Below are 27,250 nucleotides of genomic sequence, written 5' to 3' on the forward strand. Positions count from 1 at the left end.
AAATGAGCCACAAAATATGACAACTGAATAGTATTACATATCAGGTGTAATCATTTATAGGCTTAATTTAGTGGCTAAAAGCTGTATGGAATAGGCTACTGAGGCATTTGTGATGTCTCGTTCACTGGAGATCATTAAGAAAGGAATGGAAAGTCATCATTCCTCTGCTGAGATGTGGAAGCCAGATCAGCTTATGTGAGTCTACGACTCCATATTCTGTAGCCTCCGCCATAAGTCTTGCAGTAGAGAACAATATTCAATGCCGCCTTGTATTCTCATTTGCACTCCAGTGACTCTTTACTTATACAGTACTTAGAGTTTCTGTTTCTTTTCCAGTGATTCTTTACTTATAAGGTACTTAGGGTTCCAGTGGTATTTATATATATATTCTGAACTAGAGTGTCCTAAACTGTTGGTAGGCATGATTGTCCTGGAAAAATCTGGATAATTAGAGTTTGAAGTGTGTGATAATAATTGTGGTATTGGTAAAGTGCTTACTAGTATTATTATTTTACTATTATTTTTATGGTGTTTAAGTGCTTACTATGTGTCAAGCACTGTTTTAAGCGCCAGAGTAGGTGCAGATTAATCAGGTTGGACACAATCCCTGTCCCACATGAGGCTCATAATTTAAGGGAGAGGGAAAGCAGGTATTTTTTAAATCTCCATTTTACAGATGAGAAATTTAAGGACAGAGAAGATGTGATTTGCCCAAGGTCACAGCAAGCAAGTGGCAGAATCTGAACTAGAACCCAGGTTTTCAAGGACATGAGCATTTTTGCAGCTCCTTTCCTTTTCTTTACCGCTTCCACTAGCTGTGGTCATAGCCGAATCATTTCACATGCATACTATCCTTAAGCGCTTAACAAATACTAAAATTATTATTATTATTTATTATTATTATTGTGTAGACCAGGTGATGGTGAGTTGGAGAAGGAATTGTTATTTAGACCAAGCCCAAGCCACCATACTTCTTAATACACTCCCTTCTTTTCTACTTCACCATCCTCTGTCTACTTGAGGAAACCAAAGGAAGAAAGAAGTGGAGCCTTCTAGAATTTCTCACCTAATTCAGGTTGTGAAATAGGAAATTGGCAGTCCAGTCTTTGTTAAAAAGGTGTCAGTGCGGAAAGCCTAAGGAACGGTTCTCATTCTTAAACTAATTGTCACCATTATTTAATGATTTAAATGTGAGGTTGTACCCTTAAAAGCACATGTCTCTTATGGAATCTGTCTTGTTAATTAGAGGAGAAAACTTCTTTAGTTGTCCACTGGGATGAACAATATTTTTAAGTATATTAGAACTATGCTGCAATGAGCATAACTAGCTACTTATGTTTACACTATCTGATTTACAGAAGCACCAACTTCCTACGTTAAAAATAATCTCTTTCATTGTTTGATTTCTAAAATTGCACTTATATGGCATATCCAGGGGACAAGTAGAATACAAATTTTAAAGACATTAAAGATTTCCACTTATGAAATATCATAGCACCTAGAACATTTGCCTAGAGATCATATAAGATTGATTAAGCACATACTTTGAAGTGTTTATTGAGATTGAAAGACCAAAATTTTATGTGCTACATTTTTTTCATGCGTGGGGAGTGGGGAGGGAGAGGGAGGCAGGTTCTTCTTGTGTCCTTTATACCTTTGGCTCTGATCAGACCCTATAAGGAGATTGGGTCATGTTTTAGTCACTGTATTTTAAAAAATGACTGCAGCCTCGAAGAGGGTTCTCATTTTGGGGTAAAGAGTAAAGGTAAAGGGTAAAAAAGGTGCTAGGTTGTTTAGCCTTGAAGAAGAAAAGGCTCTGTGGTGTCTTAATCCCTGACTCTAAATATGGAGAGAGGTGCTGATCCGGGGTTCTCCAAGTCCAGTTATGATGAAACAAGAAATAAGTCATTTACTATATTAATGTCTTTCTCCCCCTCTAAACTGTAGTCTCATTGTGGGCAGGGAACATGTCTTCCAATTCTATTGTTTGTACTCTGCCAAACGCTTAGAACAGTACTCTGCCCATAGTAAGCGCTCAACAAATGCCATTAAAAAAAAGGTCAAGAGAAAATGCAGAGCTGTCCATTGGACATGTGAAATCGTATAAGAATTTGAGTTCTAAAGTAACAGCAGTAACAACTAACAAAGAATGCAGTGGGAGCACCATTTTTTAGAACTTTAAATAAGATTAGATAACCATCAATCCTGGATGAGTTAGTCATACATACTAGAGACAGAAGACTGAGCTGGAGGATTTATTAAGGTTCCATTCAGCTCCCTCATTCTTTGATTCTAATTTTTCAGGGAGTCATTCTGAAAACCTTTTTCAGCTGAAAGCTTATGGGATGTTAGTGTATGGGACACTACATGGAACATCAATTGATTCATTTTGGGGGCAACCCAAGAATGATAGGATGGAGGTTAGCTAATGAGAAATGAGCATGAGTAGATCTGGGATGGAGGCGTAGCATTATGTTTGGTTTCCTTTGAAATTTCTTCAAGTTTGATAGTTTCTTAGGTTTAGGGTTTCAAAAGATGGTAATTTAGCATCTCCCCCAACCAAAAAATAATATTAATTTGAACAGTTCCTCCTATGTTCAGAAACACTTCAACCCAGTCAGTAGTTCTACTGTGGGCTTTTTTCAATACACAGGCTGCCTGAAGTCTTTCTTAGAGTCTTTTCAAAATGAATTTCAATCAACCTAATTGTAAAAGAAAAAAAAATTGACATGTCCAAGCAGAAAGCACAGTAGATTCCTTCACTCTCTCGCTCAGTGTCACTCTGGTTCACTGGTATACAAAATTTGGGAATATATCTAAATTAACTAAAATGCAAAGGGACTATTTCAGTATATTATTTCCTTTTCAGAAATATACATTTTATAAATTTTTTCCATTGTAATTGTAGGAAAACTGATGCAAGTTGTGTTTGGACACTGGGATGTCGTCACTTGCCTTGCCCGATCTGAATCATATATCGGGGGGAATTGTTACATACTCTCAGGCTCACGTGATGCAACACTTCTGCTCTGGTATTGGAATGGGAAAACCAATGGAATCGGAGATAACCCAGGAAGTAAGTACAACTTGTTTTACAAGACAACTATTGACAAATGGCATGTAATAAAGTTTTCCTATAAAAGTCACATCATGCTTTATGTGATGATAAAATTTAAATTAACAAGGACTAGTTTAATTTCTTAGTTTTAAGGTAACAAAAGTCTAGGTGGCCCTTTTATTAATACTTTGTAACCATTCTCCCCAAACAAATTCCCAAATCAAACTTTCATTTCTTTCTTCCCCTTACCCAACTAAGAATAATGTTTATCTACTAAGAATAATGTAAGAATAATTCTTACAACTAAAAATAATGTTTATCAAATACATAATTGAAGAAGCTAATATGCAAATGATAACTCTAAGGTTATTTTTGATATTTTATGCTATGAATTTATTTACAAAGTAAAAATGAAACCAACCAGAAGGAAATATTTAACACTAGGCATAAGCTGTACATGGGGAAAAATATGAAATTGTTAACCAACAGCCTTGAAATACTTTCTAAAACTACACTGGAGCCATAAAACAAAAAATGTGCAACCATTTAAAACTGTAACTCACAGAAGGCAAAAGAGGAAGCTGCTTCCATTAAAACCAATCTCCCACAGCTGGAGAAAAGAAATGGCTTTAAAAAAACACATTAAGTAGTAGGAAAAAAACAATTAAAAGGACCACCTGAAAATGAGAATTTAATTAAAACGATTATGACAACATCGAAGAGTTAAGGCAGGAATAATTTTAGATTTTAATTTCACAAGGCTGAGCGTTTTAACTGCTCTTAAATATTTACAATTTCTTAATTTATAGCAAGTTGCCGTTCATTTAGTTCAATGAAAGAATTTCCTGATTATTTTTACTTTAACAATAATCCCTAAATTATAAAATAATTTTCACAGTTTAAAATTATGTCTGTTAAATTTGACCACATTGAGCTTACCTTGAAGATGGGAGCTTCAATATTTCTGTTTTGTATGCTGAAAGCTTTTTCTAAGTGTGCAGAATTATTTTTAGTTTGAAGTACATTAAAACAATTTTAGAGAAATTTTATTTGAATTTTTAAAAACTTCCTTCATAATGCCATCATATTGCCATTATATAGAGCAGTAGACGTATATTATAAGTCTAAATACAATTAAAATGAATTAAATGTACTCAAAGCACATCAATGTATTAACAAGGTTCCCAGGTTTATCCTTTTCTGACTATGTAAAGTGACATTGTGAAATGTGGCTCTATTTTTGCTTTTTGAATGTATGTTCTATTTCTTTATTATACTTTTATGACTAGTGCAAACTTAGATTCTTTTTTCCTAAGCATTATTTTGGCAAAATTTCATAATATCAGCCAGAAAACGCTGACAAGCGCTGGTGGTTTTGGGGGTTTTAAATCCTGATTTTTCTTTCTGTGTTTTCATTCTCCAAAATGGAGTATTGATGCTCCAAAATGGTATTTATAACTGTGAAATTAGGCAAGTATGCTTGTTTGTGTTGTTGATACACTACACCTTTTCATTATTAGTATAAAAATACTTAAGCAGAATGATGTTACATTGGATTTGGCTTAGTTGGGTCATATTCTCCATGTTAAGCCATTTGTATTTTGAGGGGAGCCAAGTTATGTTGCCACTATTTGTAGCATAGAAGAAAAAGAACACAATGGATATAGATGTTGGTCATGTTGGCGTCTTTGTTTTGAGCTAAATCATCATTAGCCTGTGCCTTGCTACGTGGATCTTGCTAGTCCAACTAGGATGTACTGGGTGGGAAGGGGGAGGGTCCTCAATTTTAAGGTTATCACGTAGTCACGTGCCACACTTTTATCTCTTTAGGATTACCATGTAACTTTACCTAACCTAATTATTAGTGTGTTTTAGAAAGTTCAATTGTGCATATCATAATCAGATAGAATGCTGAGCTATTTCTGAAGGGGTTAGAAGAGAAGCTGCAGTAAATGAAAAATAGTGCCCTGTAAGTCACCCAGAAACCAATTTTGCATGGATGACCTGACACGAACAAAACCAACAAGGCCAAACTCTTGGACTTGAAATGAAAAGCTCTGAGTTCTAATCCTCGTTCAGTCACTGACGCTATACAAGACCTATACTCTCAAATCTTATGTCTAACGTGAGATGTTGATGATGCTGATGGTTATTAAAACAGTTATCGTAATGTACAATGGGAGAATATTGTAAGCATGCATACATCAGGATATCGTTAGAGAAATAAGACTCTATGCAGTATTGTCTTTGTCAGCAAATAATGTTTAGAGTTGTCTTACACCTGTACATCCCCGTGTCCTTATAGTGCTAAAAATTACCTTCTAGAAAATGAAATACAGACATGTAGAGCAAGACTAGTAACAGATGACATATAATTATAGTCATGTTCAGTAAAAATGGAGGTGCATGTAGAAAACAGGGATTTACTTTCTCAAAACACAGTGTATCTTTCAATTATGATTTTATGATTATTTTTTAACTTTGAGAGATAGGGTGAAAAAGAAGAGTAAATACAAGGTGAATTATTTGACTTCACAGTGAGAACTTTCACATTTTAGCTGGATCATCTTTTTGTGAGTCTAAGCTTTTACAGAAGTGTTTGTGCTGTGGGCACAACAGTACTTGGAAACAGCTACATGTAGTCGTGGTTTTTCAAACGTGGACTGTAGTTCATTAGGTACCAAAGTGACACAGCCATTAAAATCAGAGGGATGGTGCAGGTGGATATTTTGTAGTTTGGCTTGCACAGTGTCTAACAATAATTTCTGTGTATTTAAGCGGAGATGCTATGCATGTGACTTCATTACGTATGTGTGTGTATACTTTATAGGGTATACATTTAATATGGCTGCATTTCAAATTGCACTTACATAGTCATGGAAATTTTAAGACAAGAATTCACACTTTTCCTGAATGACAAATAAATATGTGCAGAAAATCAGGGCTTTTTGCATTTGAGCCTTTTTTTTTTTTTAACATTTATTTTGTAGGAACTGACTAGTTTTTCAACATAGAAAGGTAGGATGTAATTGAATTAGACTTTTTTCTTAGCATCGTCCCTTTTTCCTTTTTCTCACTTCTCTTCCCCACCATCTGCACTTCCCAAATAAAATACTAGTGGATTTTTTGAAATGGATAACCTCTTTACTGGTAAAATATCAGCTAGTGTTAAACAGCAAACCTTGACGGCCCAATCAAAATAATTCAAATTAACATTGCATATTATCACTTGTACATTTGAAAAGATCACAACTTTTCTAAAGGCATTCTGGTTAAATTGGTAATGTTAAACTTTTGATTCTAGTAGATGTGTTTTTCTGTCCTTGATGTTGATCTCTTATAATGCCAAACTTATGGGAAAAAAAGGCCTTTCCGGAATCCTACTGGGGAATAAGATCTAGATCTTAGTAATTCCAAGACAGAATTAATAATAAGCAGATCTGTTAGAGATGTCCTTTGATGTAAATGCAACATCTAGCATTTAGGTGTCCTAATGGGTGTGATTTGGCAGGAGAGGAGGAATTTGTTTCTTAAATTGACTCTGAATTATTCTTTTTTCTCTGCAGATTTCAAAAGTGTAGATTTGATGTTTTAATGATTGGTAAAGGGAGTGCTGCAAAAACCTTTTTGAATTAAGTGCATAATATTTTAAAGTTCATATTTAACTTAGCACATTTAAAATGGGCAAACCTTACAAAATAATTGTTCTCCATCTATTGCTGTTGTAAACTGATAGGAAGAAATTAGTAAAAACAAAATTTAAGAACACATAAGTTCTTTTTCGTCTGTGCTAAGTTTTGCTGTTGCATAACTTAGAGAAAAATGGCTGGTGACTGTGAAGTTGTTACCTAGCTTTGTGTTGCAGTATTTCCATGAAGTAGTTTTCCATTTGCACATTCTGGTTTTGATTTGATTGAAAGGTGGCATTTTATTTTATTTTTTTCCTTTGGCAATCAGACATACTAATCTATGTCAGATTTCTGCTTTATGAGAATGGCGTCTATGTGGAAAAGAACAACTATCTTAGTTTTTTTTCATAACAAGATTCTGTTCTTTAAAAATATTTCAGCACCATTAATTAGAAAGAAGGTTTTATTAACCATAAGGCTAGAAAGAACAGACCTCAGAGCTGTTTTTTAAAGTACTGTACGTTATAGCTGCCCTGTTTTTTCTCTGTCTAAAACTTCATTTTGTTATACTCTCATCAATCACGCGAGTCGTTACCGTAAATCCTACCATTGTTAATTTTACTAGTTTCAGCCTAATGAGACATTCCCCCTATAATTAAAAATGAATTCTAACTTTCAGGCATTCTAAATTTTTTTTAATGAATTTAGAATCATCTTGGCATACAAGCATAAATAGGACAGGAATGCCCATACCTTCCAATCTAACTCTCTGTGAAGAGTGCTCTTGTATGAATATATGCTGTTTTAGATGCATCTAAAGTGCGTGCACTTATGAATATGTATATTTCTGTGAATGAATTAGAGCTGTTTTATAATGCCATATTCCTCCTCATGGTGTTTCAATGAAACTATTGATAGGTCTTTATTCTTTGTCTTTCAAAAATGGCTGGACAGAATTCTAGAATTGGTCATAAGTAGGCATCTTAGAGCACCATCTGCTGGCCATGATTGTGAAATGACTTTGGATGATGGATCACCAAACTGCTTTATAAAGCAGGTGTAGAGTTATATATAATATATATAAATACATAAACATATGTATATATATACACGTATACATGTATGTATGTATACGTATATATATGTATTTTATATATATATGTAATCTCCATGTGCTTTCTTCATATGAGCCACTAACAAATAGCAATTTGAGCTTTCTTCATTTTCATTCATCCAGTAGTATTTATTGAGCGCTTATTATAATAATAATGGTGGTATTTGTTAAGCGCTTACTACATGCAAAGCACTGTTCTAAGCGCTGGGGGGGATACAAGGAGATCAGGTTGTCCCATGTGGGGCTCACAGTTTTAATCCCCATTTTCCAGATGAGGTCACTGAGGCACAGAGAAGTTAAGTGACTTGCCCAAAGCCACACAGCTGGCAAGCGGCAGAGCTGAGATTCGAACCCATGACCTCTGACTCCCATGCCCGGGCTCTTTCCACTGAGCCACGCTGCTTCTCTGTGCAGAGCACTGTACTAAGCGCTTGGAATGTACAGTTCGGCATCTGAATTCAGTTGAAAAAGCTTTGAACATATAAAGTGAATAGCAATTACAAGCCAAAGCATCCAGTTATCATCTGGTATAAGACACGAAACTGGAAAAACAACCAACAACCCAGCTCTCTTTCATCCATCCCAACAATAGTCTAGTTAAGACTGGCTTTTATGATAACCCTCAAAAGAAGGGAAAGAGAGCAGATATGTAACTGGCGCCATCAGTTTCAAAAAATGGTTTCTGAGAATCGACAAATTTTTCAGATGGCATCATTTAACATTTGCAGCTAAGTTTCTTACAGTAATAGCAAAAGGATCTGCACCTAGTCATGTTCTGGTGGGAAGGATGTCACCAAACCCCCACTCCAGTGATGAGACTGTAAGCAGCTCCCTCTAGACTGTTAGCTCATCTCTCTAGACTGTTAGCTCATCTCTCTAGACTGTAAGCTCATTGTGGGCAGGGAATATGTCTGTTTATTGTTGTATTATACTTTCCCAAGCGTTTAGTACAGTGCTCTGCACAAATAAGTGCCCAATAAATGCGATTGAATGAATGAATGAGGTACGGTTCCTGTTATGCCTCTAGAAGAGCTAAGAGAATGACAGTGCCCCAGAACTCTAGTTTGGAGCACACACCGTAGCTCTAACATCAAGCACAAGCTTGGTCATTCTTTTTTTCTTTGATGAATTTAGAGAGTAGAGTTTTGATGCTGGTATGTTGGCAGTATTCAAATTCAGGTGTCAGTAAAACGATATACGTGAAATTCTCCAGAAGGGGCAGGATGTTTGGTGCTCCCTGATGTAACACAGGCCTTCAAGTCCCAGGCAAAACAACTCTGTATATTTACTGCTTGTAACTAATAGTAGATGTGGTAAAAGGAATTATATTCATATGGTAAATGAATACAACCTTAATGTGCACCATATGCACAGTGGTGGGATGATGTACCAATATATCATGTTTATTTACCTTGTTTGGTTGCAGAGAAAAAAATGACTATACCATTCAGCCCTAAGGCTATAGCCACATAAATATGAGAACAGAGGAACTAATGATTTATACCCTGGAATAGAAACTTTGTCTAAGTATCTTCATAAGCAGATTTTAACGTGGTAACAAAAAGGTTGTTTTGTCAATTTTTCATGCTCTTATAGGAAATATAATTTCAAAATATTTCTGGAATTAGTCTCAGAAATGAAATAGCAAGGTATCAGTTCCCTGTTGTGTGCCAAACAGGACTTTATAGGCACACAAATTAAAACCTAACCCCATTTTCCATTCATTTTAACTGTGAACTTGAATTTATCCTCCATTTGCAACTTCCTTTTTTTGAAAAAACAAAAAGCCATTGCCATGTCCTGCAGACTTGGGAATGATACATTTATGAACATGTCTTCAACTTTATGCATTGAAACATTCTAAAACAAAAGCCCTGCTCTTTGTGAAACTTCTACTGAAATGAAAAGAAAGACTAACTTTTTCTATTTATTATGTAGAAGTCTAGCATGTCATAGGAGGGATGGAAGAGTCTAATTGATGACTTTTAGTTTACTTCAAGAGCTCATACAAACAACAGAGTGAAAATAGTGTTAACTTTTAAGCGCTTTTAAAAATATACTGGATACAAAATAAATTTGGGCTGTAGTTACAAGAAATACCTGAATAGGTAAGTCGTCAGCCTAATTCATTCATTCATTCAGTCGTATTTATTGAGCACTTACTGTGTGCAGAGCTCCGTACTAAGCACCTGGGAGAGTACAATACAACAATAAATAGACACATTCCCTGCCCACAATGATAAGATCACACCAGGCAAGATTTGGGGCTGACTTCATCTATCTCAAAAAACTATGTATAGTAGGAATGATGGGATGCCACAAAATATTAAACAGAAGGGCAGTTTATAACTTCAGGAGTAGTCACCTAAAATAGTGCAATAATGAAAAATTCATTAAGTCTTTGAAGCACCATGGCCTTATGGAAAGAGCATGGCCCGGGAGTCAGAGGACCTGGCTTCTAAAATCCCGTTTCTGCTACTTGACTGCAGTATGACCTTGGGCAAGTCACTTAACTTCTCTCTGCCTCAGTTACCTCATCTGTAAAATTGGGATTAAGACTGTGAGCTCCATGTGGTTTAGTACAGTGCCTGGAGCACTGAGCAGTGCTTAACAACTACCATTAAAAGGTTTTCATTTCATCATAAATTATTCAAAGGACAATTTTCTATCATGCTGAAACCCCTAGTGGGGGGCATAGAGGAACTACAAAATGAAACTATTTGAAGTGATAAAAAGAAAATACTTTGCAGTTTCTTTCAGTTTTATAAACACTGAGGATGCAAGTCACCCTCTTTTCTTTTTCTGTTCATTTCAAGCTGTCAGTAGCTTCTTATGAAAGATAAAAGTGAATCAATAATATTGGGTAGATGTAGTCATCTTGATAGTGCTGACTTTAAAAAAAAAAAGTATTAGTGTCCAGGCTCTATAGTCTTCGTTTTCCCCCTCTAGACTGTAAGCTCGTGGGCAGCAAACGTGACTATCAACTCTGTTATATTGTACTTGCCCAAGTGCTTAGTAACAATGCTCTGCACACAGAAAGCGCTCAGTAAATGTGATTGATTTTTTTTACCCCAATTGTCCATGTTGGAGAAGGTCCTGAGATTCTTAGATGTTCAGATGAACTGGATATGGAGGGGGAGACAGTGGAGGGAAGATTTCAGAAGTCTTTATAGGATTTGGTGGAAGGAAGAGCAAAGAAAGAGTAAATAATAAAAGAGTATTCAATCAAGAGTACAAGTTATTCCACACTTGGTGTTTTATATCAGTTGACTAAAAGATGAATTATGTTCAATGAGAGAAGCGATGTGTACATGCGTATGTACTGAATGCTGTTCGGTTGGGCCTTTTCTGCTCTCATAGCTTTTCTAGCTGGATTCCACTAGTAACGGTTAATAAAATCAGTCCGTCAAAAAATATTTATTGAGTGTTCACAGGGGTGGTGGAGGAAGAAAAGAAGGAAATAAGTCTTCAGATCTAGTTAATGCATTTTAAAATCAATTATTCCCTGAGAGGAATTCTGGATTATTTTAATCATAAAAGGATCACTCCTTTTATGAATATATATGTGTGTGTATATATGTGTGTGTGTGTGTGTGTGTGTGTGTGTGTGAATATACGGTGCCGAACTGTACATTCCAAGTGCTTAGAACAGTGCTCTGCATACAGTATGCGCTTAATAAATGTGATTGAATATATATGCATTCAATTTATTATTTTATATGATGAATCTCATGCTTCTCATATATATTCGTATACATATGCGAGAAGTATGAGATTCATCAAATAAAACATTGAATTGGATGGGTCAGTAGTTTTAAGTTTATTCATTTTTGTAAGAAAGGATGGGTTGAGTGGGGGAATGATGAGCTTAAAAAGGGTTACTTAACTTCCGGAGTGAACTTTGTTTTGTAACCAAGGTTTAAACACAATTTTTTAAATCAAAAATGATTATAAACTGTAAAGTTTTTAACTCTTAGGAGATTTAACAAAGGAAGGTTTAGGAAAAAATTACTAGCCGGCCTCATTTCTATCTCAGGGCAACCATTCTTAGACTGGATTTACTGTGATGACAAACCACTCTAACAAGTTGAGTGTTCATATTTTATGTGACTATTTGAAAACAATCAAAATGTGATTAACTTGAAATAAAGTGTCCTTCAATATAAAAGGATGCCTTAAGAATTTAATGGGGAACTGTTGTATTTGAGTTTTTTACTTTTTATCAAATTCATTGGATAATATAGTCAGATTTTAGTTCTGATTTTCAGTGCTTTTGAAATTATTTTGTAGATTTAATCGTAGTTGTAATTTTTAATGTGCTGTCCGCAGAAATTTTTTTGTGTGAGAAAAAGTGTCACATTTCATGTGGTTTGGCTAAGAGGATGGAAAGTATTAAGTTTTACTATTTTAGGAAATTGTAGTCGATCATTTAAATACCTCTTTAGTAGTGAATCCTTTTCCAATCATTTTAAATTTTCAACTCAAAAGATCTAGTTTAGTTGGGAATTTTGCATTTCAGAACAAAACACAAAATGATTCAATTTCTACATGATCATACTCAGGACTGTCTAGAATAATATCATCACAGCTCTCTGCCCAGACTGAATTATGCAGGCCATAAACGTCCTTAATTTGAAATGAATATTAAAGGGATGTTTAGTCTGTTAACCAGAAGCATGAATTCAGGACCAGGTGTATTTCCATTAGACCAAGAATATGGGAATTGTAGAACTTCGAAGTGAGCGAAATTTCATTATTTAGAAATAGCACTCATTGTTTCAAAATCCAAATCTTGTATTACATTTCCTCCCTTTGCTTTTGGTCCTTTCAGTCAGCAGAGCCAATAAGAAATTTGTCTCTGGATTTCAAAAATGGCATAATGTTGGTTTTAGAGTTTGCACTGGCCATAGGGCTGAGGTCTGACCCAAGCTTAACTCTCCCTTCACAGGAGTGAGGCCACACATGTCCGATGCACTACACTTGTGCCGTTTTGTCCTGTTGGGCTGCAAAGACTTCTGCACGTGTGTGCTTCCTTGGGTGGTAAGCTGAGGGGAAATGGAGGGAGCTGCGATCCTGTCACTCTTAAGTTGTCAGAAACCAGGTGTGGATTCTTGGTCCAGCCCCCCAATCCACATGTCCGCCAAGATGGGCCCCTCACAATCCCAAGGTTAGAAGAGGAAACACAAACACTGCCAAGGAGATTCTCCCATATTTGAAAATAGTCACTCCTTCTGGAAGTTTTTCTGGAAAAATATGTATAAAGTGCACTCATACACTCATGCACTCTCCCCAGAGTTAGTAAACAGACATTGCATTTTGAAAGGCAGCCTTCTAAAAACCAATGCTTCTTCAGTGAACTGGATCAGCGGTTTACCAGAGGATCCACTTTATTCTCTGACATTTTTTCTGTAATCTAAAATGAATGGACTTTGGCCCCATGACTGAATGTGGCGTTGCAAAATATGGTCAATGGCTCTTTACAGTTATGTTAACATGCATGAACAAATAATTAGTATTACGAAGGGCAGAAACTGTTATCCCACCCACAGGGATTTTCTAAAAGGGAGGAAGTTTAGAAAGAAGGAAGGGAAGGGGAGACATTTACATGAATCTGGACACTGTGCCCCTTTTCAAATAGGATTTTTATAAATACAGTGTCGGAATTTGGACTATCCCACTGGGAAAGTAACTTTAGGGAGCTTGCACTGTTTAGGCCAAAGCAGGGTTATAGTGGTCTCTACTAGAAGTGGTATTCCATATGCTGAACTGCAAAAAGCACATCTGTAAAACTGTTGTCTTGGTGTTAGTGGCAGGATTTGGACTATCTTTAATCTCATTTGACCTGTTCATCTTCCTTTAAAGAGCTCCATAAAGATGCACTGAGTAGTCTTTTCAGTGCTTAGTTAGGATTTGCATCAAAAGTCATAAACCTGCTTAAGGGACAAAGATAGTTTTTCCTTTGAAGTCAGCCAGCTTTTCAAAGACAGTTATAGAGGCCTGGTCTCCTTTGGGGGAAAAAAAATTGCAAGTTTCAAGTGATGCCCCTTAAACCGGTGGCAAAAAGAACATTGCATTATTGAAGGTGATGAAAAATGTCTTTAACTGTAACCCTCTAAAAATATTTTAAAGAGATCTGTTATAATCTCAAAAAGCAGCAGTTGAGCTGTTCGTGTACTCTGAATACTACACATCTTTACCCAGAAATCCAACCTGAAATAATGAATTTTGGTCTCTTCCCTGCTTCACGATGCTGTATTTGGTTAGGGAGTTCATAAGAGAGCTGTGGTAGCTTGAGATTCCTTGGGAGAATATGGCCACTATCTTCCTAATCCATCTATATTTATTTTCAAGACAAATCGGTTGTATAAATAGGTTGGACATGGTAGGTTTAGGGTAATTCCCCTAGTGGATGCCTGCTCTACCAAAATAAACTATAGGGATGCTATATTTTCTTTTACTTGCCTTCCTTCAATCTTTTCCTTCACATACTCTCAATCCCCCTTTTCCATGCCCCGCCTACCAAAGAACACTCTATCAAAATTCCAGAAGCATGTGCACCATGTAGAAAATTGACCTTCTGTGGATTATTATAATATGGCCATTTGCTGATCTTTTAGGCAAAGTCATGACAATGTGACTCTAGGGAGGAAATAAAAGGAACTTTTTACAAGCTTCTAAAAATCTTTCTTTTTCCCCACTGCTGTCTAATAATGTCTTTCAAGTCCCTCAAGAATCCTGCGAGCTTTAAATAGTTTTTGCCCATTAAATTTAAGTCCATGTGGTACTAACTTCCATCTGCTGCTCTCTTTGTGGGGCTAGAGTTTTGAGCACTTCATGTACTCGAACCTGTGTACACACCTAACTAAAAGCTGTCGGAAGATCAGTAGAAGTGACTCAAAAATAAGAATTACAATTTTTGAACACCAAGTAGATTCAAAACAAAACATTCACCCTATCAAGCACAAGCAGCATGACTTAGTGGAAAGAGCATGGGCTTGGGAGTCAGAGGTCATGGGTTCTAATCCCACCTCCCCACCTCCTCGCCCACCTCCTCGCCGTCCCTCGGTCTCGCCTATCCCGCCGTCGACCCCTGGGTCACGTCCTCCCGCGGTCCTGGAACGCCCTCCCTCCTCACCTCCGCCAAACTGATTCTCTTTCCCTCTTCAAAACCTTACTTAAAAATCACCTCCTCCAAGAGGCCTTCCCAGACTGAGCTCCTCTTCCCCCTCTACTCCCTCTGCCATCCCCCCTTTACCTCTCCGCAGCTAAAGCCTCATTTTCCCCTTTTCCCTCTGCTCCTCCACCTCTCCCTTCCCATCCCCACAGCACTGTACCCGTCCGCTCAACTGTATATATTTTCGTTACCCTATTTATTTTGTTAATGAATTGTACATCGCCTTGATTCTATTTAGTTGCCATTGTTTTTATGAGATGTTCTTCCCCTTGACGCTGTTTAGTGCCATTGTTCTTGTCTGTCCGTCTCCCCCGATTAGACTGTAAGCCCGTCAAACGGCAGGGACTGTCTCTATCTGTTGCCGACTTGTTCATCCCAAGTGCTTAGTACAGTGCTCTGCACATAGTAAGCGCTCAATAAATACTATTGAATGAACTGAATGAATAATCCCGGCTCCACCATTTATCAGCTGTGTGACTTTGAGCAAGTCACTTAACTTCTCTGTGCCTCAGTTACCTCATCTGTAAAATGGGGATTAAGATTTTGAGCTCCACATGGGACAACCTGATTACTTTGTATCTACCCCAGCGCTTAGAACAGTGTTTGACACATAGTAAGTGCTTAATAAATACCATCATTATTAGTATTATTATTATTCTTTCACCATTTGGAAAATATATGTTTAATACATAAGAGTAAGTCACATATTGGGATCCATGGAAGGGCAAAAGAGAGGTGGAATGGAAAAGCTGGATTTCCTACCACCGAGAGGCTGTTTGTAAAAGTTGTGTTGTGAACAACAGTATAACTTTACCAGTTTCTTTTTCCAAGTTGAATCCTGACAGTATAGGCCTCCCTCACAATATGATGCTATGTCTTTGATTTCAGATGATACTTTCTACATTTACTCTAGGAGAGGAAAGCTCAGGAGAGCAAACTTTCTCCAAAAATTCAGTGAATGTTAGTGAAATCAGTCACGTGAGAAGACCTGAATGACCATGGTCTAACATTCTGCTTTTAATTTTTTTTTCCTGTACTGTCTGGCATACTTCCTGGACTCTTGGGATACTTTGCCAAACTTTATATGAAACAAAAGCTGTAGAATTTAACAGTTATTTATTTAGAGATTAGGGCCTACTTAAATACTATATGGTTTAGAAAAAAAATGTTCTCCATAGTATTTTGTGAATATTCTAGGGAATAAATGAAGTACAGTCATTTCTGCTATAATGTGATAGTTATACAGAATCTCATGTTATGGGAAAATTGTGCAATTAGAATTACTAATTGAATGAGAATTGATGAATTGTGGGGGTAGATAGTTCAAAGATTCTACTGTGACTGACACTTTCCAGTACAAATTTGTTGTTCTGTCCACCACTGGCAAAATACTGTACACATTCGCCGCTCGTTATTTTACTGTATTAAATCCAGCAAGGTTGTAGAAAGCACAAAGAAACAATGCCCTGGATGGAACAGAACAGTAAGGCTGAGCCAGAGAAGGTTATGCCTTTATTGGTGCTATGTGATGCATAAAACCCCTTTTTCATACACTGAATATTTTTGTGCTAACCTGTGGGTCACGATGTTCTTAGAACAGGCTCACCCTGCTAGAAGGACATTTCCTAATAGGAGTAGCAGTAATAATGGTATTTACTGAACACCTACTGAGTGTAGTGCATGCTACTGAGTGCTCGGGAGGTACAACAGGAGCACCAGTCATTCATCCTCTAACGGGAAGGTGGACATGGAAATATTGAATGTGCACCTATGGACAAATGCTGAGACTGGGCCTAAATAAATACAGACATAAGTATTTATTTACAAATGAACAAGTACAGGTAATATTTACTTCCATAACGTTATATTCAAAGTGCTTTATAGCAGAAATGACTACCTGTATTTAAAATGCACATTTATGTATGCATATGGGTTGTAAATAGAAGTACTGTGGTTTTTAAAGTTTTAATGAATTGGATCCACAACTATAAGCTTAAATAAAGTTCAGATTTAAGTATTGACATTACAAAAATTGTAGTTCTAGGGATAATATGAACTGGGTAAGTTTCCAAGGCCTCTGGCCAATACCCTGAATAGTCCCTGTTAAAAAAATGTGCAGCAGAGTCATTTTAGAACTCCAAAAGATATTCTTGAATTTACACATGCAAATAGATTGTGTGGGTATGTTTGTGTTGTGATAAACCAATTATTTCCCTTTACCTCCTTGCAATCCATCTTCCCTTTGTTTTTATTTGAAATCATACTTTCAGGGTTTTAATTTATCATTTAATTTTTCTCCCAAACATCTGGCAGAGTCAACCTGGCGCAGTCAACTTGGAAATACAAATCTCTTCTTTCCCACAACAAAATAGAAGTAGCACCACATCATCAAAAATTATTCCCTAGGACTGAATTGTTGTAATGATTGATAAAAGTCTGCCATTTGAAGCAATTAGACCAAATAATTCATCTGTAATTTTAAAAATAACAGTGTACTCTCATTGGTATGTAGGAGTTCTGCAAGAGGGATGTGGAGAAAACCCCTGGGGAAGAGATAAAGTATTTATAGGTTTTTAGATTGTGAGAACTCACACATGTTCATCTTGACTATGTTTCTGAGATTGTTATGGTTACTTATTTAGCTCAGAGTTGCTTCCAGAATGTGCTTCTGTTTGTCTCTTACCCAAATGTTTGATACTCTTGGGAGGTGGGGGCGGGGATTAGGGGGAAGGAGTGGAGGAGAGAATATTCCTATTCCTTTCTTGTTTGAGAAAATCAAGTGTACTTTGAAAAACAAGAATGCAGCTTCAGCAAAGATGATAGTCCACCCTTTCACCTCCATGTGCTCCATTGTTGTTCGCCTCAGTGACACTGTCAGTTGCTGAATCCCTGACCCCGTTGTCCAGGGAGCAGTAAATTGTGTGCCGCCATCCCTGGAAAACTATGCGTTGATTCTTGGGGTCCTTTCCTGTTAATTTGCACTACAACAGTAGTTCTGTAGGGAAAAAGAGAAACAGTGTAGCCTATGGGATAGAGCACAGGCTTGGGAGTAAGAAGGACTGAGTTCTAATTCCGGGTCTGCCACATGTGTGCTTTGTGACCTTGGGCAAGCCAAGAAACTTCTCTGTGCCCCAGTTACCTCGTCTGTAAAATGGGGATTAAGTCTGTGAGCCCCACGTGAGACACCCTGATTACCTTGTGTCTTCCCCGGTGTTTAGAACAGTGCTTGGCACATAGTAAGTGCTTAACAAATACCATAATTATTATTACTATCCGGGACCCACTTTGTTGTAGACCTATCACCACTGTCTCTAAATCCAGCTGACTTCTGCAGAGGAGCTGGTGAGGTTGGCATTCAGCCTGGCGTACGGCTTCACCGCGGTTTACCTCAAATGGTTCCACTAAGCCGGTACCTTGATCCTTCTGGATAACCCAGCATTACTCGCCTTACTCATGATCTTCCCAATAAAAAGATCTTAAAAATGTTGAGTTATGCTTAATCGTGGTATTATTTTTTCTGGGAAGAGATGTCTGAGTAATTTCCTTTCAAAGTGAGGCCACAGCAGAAAGAAAATGTTGGCTTATCCTTGAAGACGTGACCTACAGATGCTGTCCTTAACAGGAAATCTTCATATAGTCCGCAGTAAAATAGAGCCGGTGATCATGTCTGTCCATCATCTGCAGAACTACTTATCAAATGAGATCTTAGAACTGCTTGTTATGGGGAGGGCAGTAACTCCAATAATCCCGATTCTGAGCCAAGGAGAAATGCCTACTAAAACCGAGCTCAGTGGCAAGCACAAAATGCAGAGTGAAGGACCAGAGTGCAGTTAGGTGGCATTTCTGTACCATTTTCCTTCCTTAACCGCCATTTTCTCTTATGGAATAATTCTCCAATGAAGCCAGTTCTCGACTGACTATTTCAAACATAGAATTCACCCAGAACTGGGGAATAATGACTGTATCACTGCTTAGGTAGATATGCTCATTGAAAATTCAAGCACCAATTGGGATTTTAGGTGGGGAAAAAGGTTATTTCTGGCAAGTTACTGGGAAAAACTAATTTTTTGAGATGACTTAAGTAAGTTTGTTGTGGGCAGGGAACGACTGTTTATTATTGTATTGTACTTTTCCAAGCACTTAGTACAGTGCTCTGTACCCAGTAAGCGCTCAACAAGTACGACTGAATGAGTGAATTGTTCTTATGATCTGTTCTTTCTCTTTGAAGGTCAAGTTGCTACTCCTCGAGCTATTTTGACTGGTCATGACTATGAGATCACTTGTGCTACAGTTTGTGCTGAACTCGGCCTGGTATTAAGTGGTTCTAAAGGTAAGGTATCTATTTCCTGTTGTAATCAAATGAAAAGCCACCTGACAAATGATAGAGCATTTTTTCTGAAGAACTCAAACCATTTAATGCAAATAATTGCATTGTTTTCAATAGGCAGTGTTCTCCCTCTGTCTTAGCTTCCTTAAACAGGAATGAGGAGCTAACTCTGCTTAAGGGAGTTGAGAATGCGAAGGTCACTGGCTTGTCACAGCTTGTTATTCCTAGTCTGAAGAAGCCCTTGGGAAATGGGTCCATCATTCATTCCTTGGATCGTATCTATTGAGCGCTTACTGTGTGCAGAGCACTGTACTAAGCACTTGGAAAAGTACAATATAACAATAAACAGTGACATTTCCTGCCCACAACAAACAATCCCAAAGATGGACCTGTGAAAGTGTCACTTTCAGGAAGCTTCAAATTTGAGAACTTTGAGAACTAGGCTCTGACTTGGGTGGCGGCATTTAGTCTCAGTTACCATTCCACTTGTTGGACTCAGAACTTTGACTTTTCTGTTGTTTGGTATCATATTATTTCATTCATTCATTCAATCAATAGCATTTATTGCACGCTTACTGTGTGCAGAGCACTGTACTAAGCACTTGGAAAGTACAATTTGGCAACAAATAGAGACAATCCCCACCCAACAACGGGCTCGTCTTTCCTAATGGGTCTGTCAAGAAAGCGCCATGGCCTAGTGGGAAGCAGCGTGCCCTAGTGATTAAAGCTTGGGCCTAGAAGCCAGAGGATCTGGGTTCTAATCCTGGTTCTGCCACTGCTGTGTGCCTTGGACAAGTCACTTATCTGTGCCTCAGTTACCTCATCTGTAAAATGGGAATTGACTGCAATCCAGCCTGATTAACTTGCATCTACCCTAGCCCTTAGAACAGTGCTTGGTATATAGTAAGCACTTAACAAATACCATAATAATAATTATTATTACCGTCTGCTGCATGATCTTGGCAAGTCACAACTTCTTTATGCCTCAGTTTTCTCAACTGCAAAATGTGGGGGAGAGGACACCTCAAAATCTCTTTCTCCTCCTGCTTTGACTGTGAGCCCCATGTGGAAAAAGGACTGTATCTAACCTGTTTTAACATGTATCTACCCCAGCACTTAGAAAAGTGCTTGACACATAGTAAGTGCTTAACAGATACCTGTTTTTTAATGTATATTAAAAAAAGATTATTGTATTCTGATCCAGTCTGAGTTGGGGATTTGAACTGGTCTAAGATCCCAGGCCCTCCCTGAAATGGATGCATATTCCAAGATGGGGGCCATAGAGTAATCTGTTCTCAAACAATCACCAGTAGTTAATGAGCTTCATGTGTGCAGAATACCATATTAGAGTGCTGGATTGAGTAAGTTTAGTTAGTAGAAATGATCCCTGCCTTCAAGGAGTTTACAATCTAGAGAGGAGACAACTACTAAAATCTGTGGAAGAAGGAAAAGGGATACATATCTAATTCCCTACTTAAATAATAGGGTATATAAATTCCCTACAAAAATGTTACAGGAGATTGTATTTTAGTGCTTAGGTGGCACCTCTTTTGGGCTTTCTGAATGGACAGTGGCTAGCAAGCACTGAGTTAGATCTTTTGATGTTACCTTGGACCAAGAATACCCACTATAAGTGGACCCATACCCACCTTGGAGATGAGGGGAGAGAAGAGCAAGTGACTTTAGCCTAGATATGCATCTTGGAGCGATCAATTTCTGCAATGGACATTGCAGAGGGTTAAGTGGCTTGCCCAAGGCCATATCCAGGAAGCTGTGAGTCAAGCTAATAAAATACCCAGTTTTACCAGGCCATTTGCTTTGTTTGCAGAACTTTGGCCTGGGAACCACAGGGAGATTTGCCAGAGGCCTTGGTGATATTGTTGTTCATCATCATTACCATCATCATCAACAGCAGTAGTAGTTAGTGTATGTCTGTTGGGTGCAGGCACTTAGCTACACAAAATAGTTCAGTTTTTCCATTCTGTCTTCCCCTTCTATAATAATTGTAAGTAAGGACTAATCAGAGAGGTGATGTGATTTTTTTGTTTTGTTTTTTCACCTCCTTCCTCCAAGGCAAAAGCAATTGAATACCAATTCTTTGTTTTTAACCGACTAGACAAAATGACTGAAATTGCCCTCCTTTAATATAGTAGTCTTTCTTTTAGAGTTTATTGAAGCTTCCAAGAAAGTTAGGTTTACTGAAAGACATGCAACCAAAACTGCCCTGGGTGAGTGCTTAAATGGTTCTTGTAACTAATTTCAGCTGAGGCTCTTGTGCAGCCTCAGCAGAGAGCAGATGACCACTTTTGACCTCATCCCTTGACAGGAATAATAACCATTCTGTATTTTTCCTCCATCCACACATTCTGTGACCTCAGAGCAGTTTAACGAAAGCAGTAGTGTATTGCTGCACACTTCCTCCAATCACTCACCTGTGTGAATCCTTCACACCTGTGTCAAATGTATAATTCAGTTTTGAGTCTTCAGATGTACTCATTTGGTCCTGCTAGCGATATAGGCAAAGTTGATTTTTCTTCGCCAAGAGCATGATGTTCAGTTGTACTTCACTGGATCGTAGAAAGCCAAATCCATGTTTGACACTCATTAAACCCGTTTCCAAGTGTCTAGGCTTAGTGGTTCTCAGTTTGGCCAAGTGTCAACCTCATACACATAGTGGGTACCAGCATAATAGTAATGGTATTTGTTAAGCGCTTATTCTGTTCCAGGCACTGTTCTAAGTGCAAACCTGACTCTTTTACTTCTTGGGCAGAATTAACCGTTTATTGGACATCTCCAAGTCACACCAACCAGTCCCCTCCCTTCTGACCTGTCAATCAATCGTATTTATTGAGTGCATACTGTCTGCAGAGCACTGTAATAACCGCTTGGGAGGGTACGGTATAACAATAAACACATTTCCTACACATAGTGAGCTTGGAGAAGCAGCGTGGCTCAGTGGAAAGAGCACGGGCTTTGGAGTCAGGGCTCATGAGTTCGAATCCCAGCTCTGCCACTTGTCGGCTGTGTGACTGTGGGCAAGTCACTTAACTTCTCCGTGCCTCAGTTCCCTCATCTGTAAAATGGGGATTAAGACTGTGAGCCCCACGTGGGACAACCTGATTCCCCTATGTCTACCCCAGCGCTTAGAACAGTGCTCGGCACATAGTAAGCACTTAACAAATACCAACATTATTATTATTATTATTATTATTAGTCTAGAGGGGGTGCCAGACATTAATACAAATAAGTAAATTACAGATAGATACATAAAGTGCTGTGGAACTGGGAGGGGAGATGAATAAAGGGACCTCCTAAGCCCCTGCTAAGCCCCTCAAAGCCACTTGGTTCAGCAAAGCACTGACTTGCAATTGAGGAGCCCCTGAAAGAGTGGCTGCAGAATTGCTGAGGGCCTTGGCTGGATTTCCAAAGAGCCAGGCAAGGAGAAAGTTTTCCAGCTGCCCAGGAGGATATCATAGTGCCAAGGGGACTGGAAAGGGACCTTTCCTTCCTGGCCAAAAGGGGAGATCTGTGAAGTGATTTATGGGAGCTGTAGTTTGAGCATTTGGCAGGCTAGGAGGAGAGGAAAGTGAACTTACTGTTTTGGGGTGGGGTTTTTTTCATCCTCATAAAGCTAAAAGGTATGGGGGTGGGCAAAGAGTGTGATTTATAGAGTGGAAGGTGGGGTTTAGGGAAGGAAAGAATGTGTAACATTGATTTTTCAACTAATGATGTTAGTATTTTACAGCACACCAAGGTGTTATTCAACCCAAGCTGCCTAATGAAGCCAGTCATTTCATTTCATCTTCTACTTCATTGAAAGAATAAAGATAGTCTGTATTGGTTTATGTGTTTGCTTTAGATCACTTCTGCATCTTTTAAATATGAAAAGGTTGTTTTCTCTTAGTAATAATTTTAACAAATGTGGTATTTGTTAAGCACTTATTTTGTGCTAAGCACCATACTAAGTGCTGTATAGATAAAGATAGATCTATGTGAAAAGCAGTGTAATCTACTGGATAGAGTGTGGGCCTGGGTGTCAGAAGGACCTGGGTTCTAATCCCAGCTCTGCCACTTGTCTGCCTTGTGACCTTGGGCAAGTCACTTAACTTGTCTGTGTCTCAGTTACCTCATATGTAAAATGGGGATTAAGACTGTGAACCCTATGTGGGACAGGGACTGTGTGCAATCTGATTGGCTTGTTATCTACCCCAGCACTTAGTAGAGCACTTAACAAATGCCTTAAAAAAAGGATAATGAGATGAGACACAGTCCCTGTCCCTCCTGGGTCTCACAGTCTAAGTAGAAAGCAGAACAGATATTTAATCCCCATTTTACAGTTGATGAACCTGAGGAACCAAAGAGTGACCCAACTGGCAAGTGAAAGAGCTGGGATTGAAACCCATGTTCTCTGTCTCCCAGGCCTGTGCTCTTTCCTCCAAGTCACGAAAAATTCTACATCTCTGAAAGTGTCATCAAAGTATCGGTTGAGTTCCCTTTTCTGAGTATCAGTTGTTCCCCACTCTTTTATAACTGCCCCTCCGCCCAGAGGCTTCTGGAAGTCTACTCAGTGGAACTCAAAAGAGGAGGGGAAGGGAGCAGCTGGGAGTCGTTGGAATGTGTGGACCCTCTAGCAGGATATGGAGTGAGTGCCCTGAAGGGACTTGGACCAAGACTTCTGAAACTAATTTACATCCCAAATTACATTTTTAAGGAATCATACAAGATGCCCCTGCTGCTAGAATATAGCTGTTCCAACTGCTTTCAAAGGGAAAATATTGCTTAATTTTGCAGAAATCACATAAAAGACCCATTATAAGAACTTATTTTGATTGAGTGAGCATAAAGGTAGAACAATCGTTTAGTAAGTAGGTGGTACTACTTCATAGCACAGACTCGTGTATCTTAACTATTGCTGAGACAGACCATCCATGGTTTTTATTTCTTTTCTTTTATCAGAAGGACCATGCCTCATACATTCTATGAATGGAGACCTACTGAGGACTTTGGAGGGTCCTGAGAACTTCTTAAGACCAAAACTCATCCAGGCTTCCAGAGAGGGTCATTGCGTCATATACTATGAAAGTGGCCTTTTCTGTATATTCAGTGTGAATGGGAAACTTCAGGCCATTATGGAAACAGACGACAAAATAAGGGTGAGTGACAACGTGAGATTTTTACCTAGGGATGGGCTTTAAAGAGTGTTATTTACGGAGGAAGATATGTCCTGCAATTTCTGAGATCCACATTTGTGTCAAAGGTAAAAGCATTTGGTAAAAGTTGGTCTGAGCAACCTAACTCATTGGAAATTCTATGATGAATGTAATGGTTATTCCCCAGCAGTGACAGGTTTGCACATGACTTGTGAAATGAATTTTTTTCTGGGCTAGCTACCCTGGATTTTAGTATATCTGAACCACTTGCAAAATATTTTCTTCTCCTCAAGTGACAAATTGAAATGAAATTACATGTTTGAGGAAAATTGCTCATTTCAAAATGAATGCATTTTCCATTGTGCCTTGACAATAATAATAACCATTTTTGTTGGTATTTATCATTAGCACCCCTAACTTTTATTTTTTTATGGTTTTTTTGTTTTGCTTTTTTACATGCTTACTGTGTGCCAGGCACTGTTCTAAACGCTGGGGTTAGATAGAAGATAATCAGGTTGCACAGTCCATGTCCTACATGGGGTTCAGTTTAATCCCTGTTTTAATCCCTGTTACAGATGAGGTAACTAGAGAAGTTAAGTGATTTGTCCAAGGTCACAAAGCAGACAAGTGGCAGAGCTGGGATGAAAGCCCAGGTCCTTCTGACTTCCAAGGCCTGTGCTTTATCCAACAGGCCAAACTTCTTCACGATTGCACGGTGCCTACAATATGTCCTTAATGTCAGGAGGGTGTAGATTGCCAAGATATTAAATTTGGATATGTTTTGAATTAGCTAAAGATCTCTGTTACTTTTAATAAAGAAGAAAAAGAAAAAAGGGCTGGGGAGGGGACTTTCTTGTTGGGTTTATTTCAGAGCAGTAATGTTCTAACCATGGGCATTCTCCATTAGGATAAAGGAGGAAAAAAATTCTTATGGGGTTATTTTGGGGGCTCCTCCCTCATAGCCCAATGTAGCTCTTCCACTGAGGCGTGCCACATTTTTTCCTTTGCTTTCCAGCCATGAGATCAGCTTCTTCTCCTCTTTTCTTCCCTTTTACCCTCAACACTGAGGTTGTTGAGGTAACAGACCACAGACCTGGTGCCTAGAACAGTGTTTCAGAATAAAATAGGTCACACGACTACTGATAGTGAAAGTTGGGAAGTTGCCCAACTCCCTGAACAGTAGCAGATGAATATCTCTCTAGCTTTTCTAGTCATCGGGCCAGCAGCTACTCTTAATCTAATGCTTTCTCTGAATGCAAGAACATCATCCTGCAGGATTGAATTGGGTGAGGTCTCTCAGGTTTCCAGGTCCTTTATTGCTATAATGGTGGGGTGCTGGGAAGGCGAAAAAAGGAAAGGAGATTGAAAAACTGCTCTTAGCTGATGATGTATGGGAAAAGAATGGAGATAGAGATGAGAACTCTTGTTTTAATTGCAGTTTAAGTGCGTATACTCCCAAGTCACTCAGTAGTCGCTCCTTTGGCTCCTGTCCCACATCATAATGCTCTCTCATTCATTATACAGTAAGAAAAATTGAATTTCCAAGAAAATTCAATTTTTTATTTCCCCAAAGCGAGAGCTCGTATTGACCCGAGAACACAAAACCACTGGCCGACCCAAACGGTCAAGGCTTTTCATATTTCAATTAGCAAAATGTATATCTGAATTTGAAATGCCTTCTTGGGAGTTCAGATTACTGCTCACCCCGAGCAATATAACCCCCACCACCTGCCCCCCATTTTTGCCATTTATGCCTTTCAAATTTTGCCGTGTGAGTTAAGTCCAGCCTGGATATGATTTCGTAAGTGAACTTATCCTTTCCCAAGACCAGGATGTTCCCGGTTGCTCTTGGGGCTGCCAAACAGAGATGCTGACAGTTAACTCAGGAGAAATGGTGGTGACTCATGTGCCCTTGTACTAAGGCACTAAAATAAACCCTGTCCATTGTCCCCATTCCTTGATTCTTTTACATTGCTCTGCTTCTCTCTGTTCCAAGTCCAGGCATTCAGGGACTCCTCTTTTTTTGCTCCCTCTTCCCCCTGATACCCCATTTAAACCAAGCACACATCAGAGGGTTTTCTCTTCCCCTTTTCTTTAACATAATAATGTTGATAATCTGTCACTTTCAGTTGCGATTATGTTGTCAGCTACGCTAATAAATCTGTAAAATACCTTGAAATCCCTTGCTGGCGTAAACAATTTCTGTAGTGTTTCAGTCACAAGCAAAAGCTCAGGGACTGCTGTAGCTTGAGGCACTAGTAGTTCTGCTCTCTGCAGACCATTCGTGCACATATGTACCTTCCCCTCTCTGCTCCTCTCCCTCCAGACACATTCCCCCCTCCCCTTTGCAGCAGTCCCTGTTGGGTTTTAGGCTAACACAATCCACAACCTTTTTCCCAAAGCCTCTGCACTTTATCACCCAAACCCAGAAGTGGCAACCGTGTGATTAAAGCAGGAGTGTTTAAAATGAGCGGTGCCTGGCCGCGGGCTCCGCACCTTGACATTTTCACTGCTAGCTGCCTGGGAAAAAGGAAGGAGGAAAGGAAATCTGGGCTGCAGGGTTGGGGGCACGGTGGGCAAAGTTTGGAGACTCATTTCCTCTTCTTCGAGGCTTAGGAGGTAGCCTGTCAGTCGAGACGGCAGCTTCCTGTCCTCAGTTTGGGGCAGAAATCCGGTCGGCTTCCTCATAGACCGGGGGCTGAGGAACCACCGAGAGACCCAGGCCATGCCTGGGGAACCTCCGGCCCCAATCAGTGCTTTCCACCTGTTTTATTTTAAGTGTTGTTTTGCTCGGTGGC

At 38.7% G+C, this 27,250-nt stretch overlaps 1 protein-coding gene across 4 annotated transcripts in view; it reads left to right on the top strand.

Moving 5' to 3' along the window:
• LRBA (LPS responsive beige-like anchor protein) overlaps positions 1-27,250 on the top strand; it is a 552,105-nt gene that overhangs the window by 517,341 nt on the left and 7,514 nt on the right. For all 4 annotated transcript variants that reach the window (XM_029076638.1, XM_029076639.1, XM_029076640.1 and 1 more), the window contains exons 53-55: positions 2,909-3,076; positions 19,204-19,305; positions 24,259-24,455. In XM_029076638.1, coding sequence (XP_028932471.1) covers positions 2,909-3,076; positions 19,204-19,305; positions 24,259-24,455 — 467 coding nt within the window. The remainder of the gene's footprint in view (positions 1-2,908; positions 3,077-19,203; positions 19,306-24,258; positions 24,456-27,250) is intronic.

Source organism: Ornithorhynchus anatinus, chromosome 12, assembly GCF_004115215.2.
Source record: "Ornithorhynchus anatinus isolate Pmale09 chromosome 12, mOrnAna1.pri.v4, whole genome shotgun sequence".
In the NCBI taxonomy this organism is placed as follows: Eukaryota; Metazoa; Chordata; class Mammalia; order Monotremata; family Ornithorhynchidae; genus Ornithorhynchus; species Ornithorhynchus anatinus.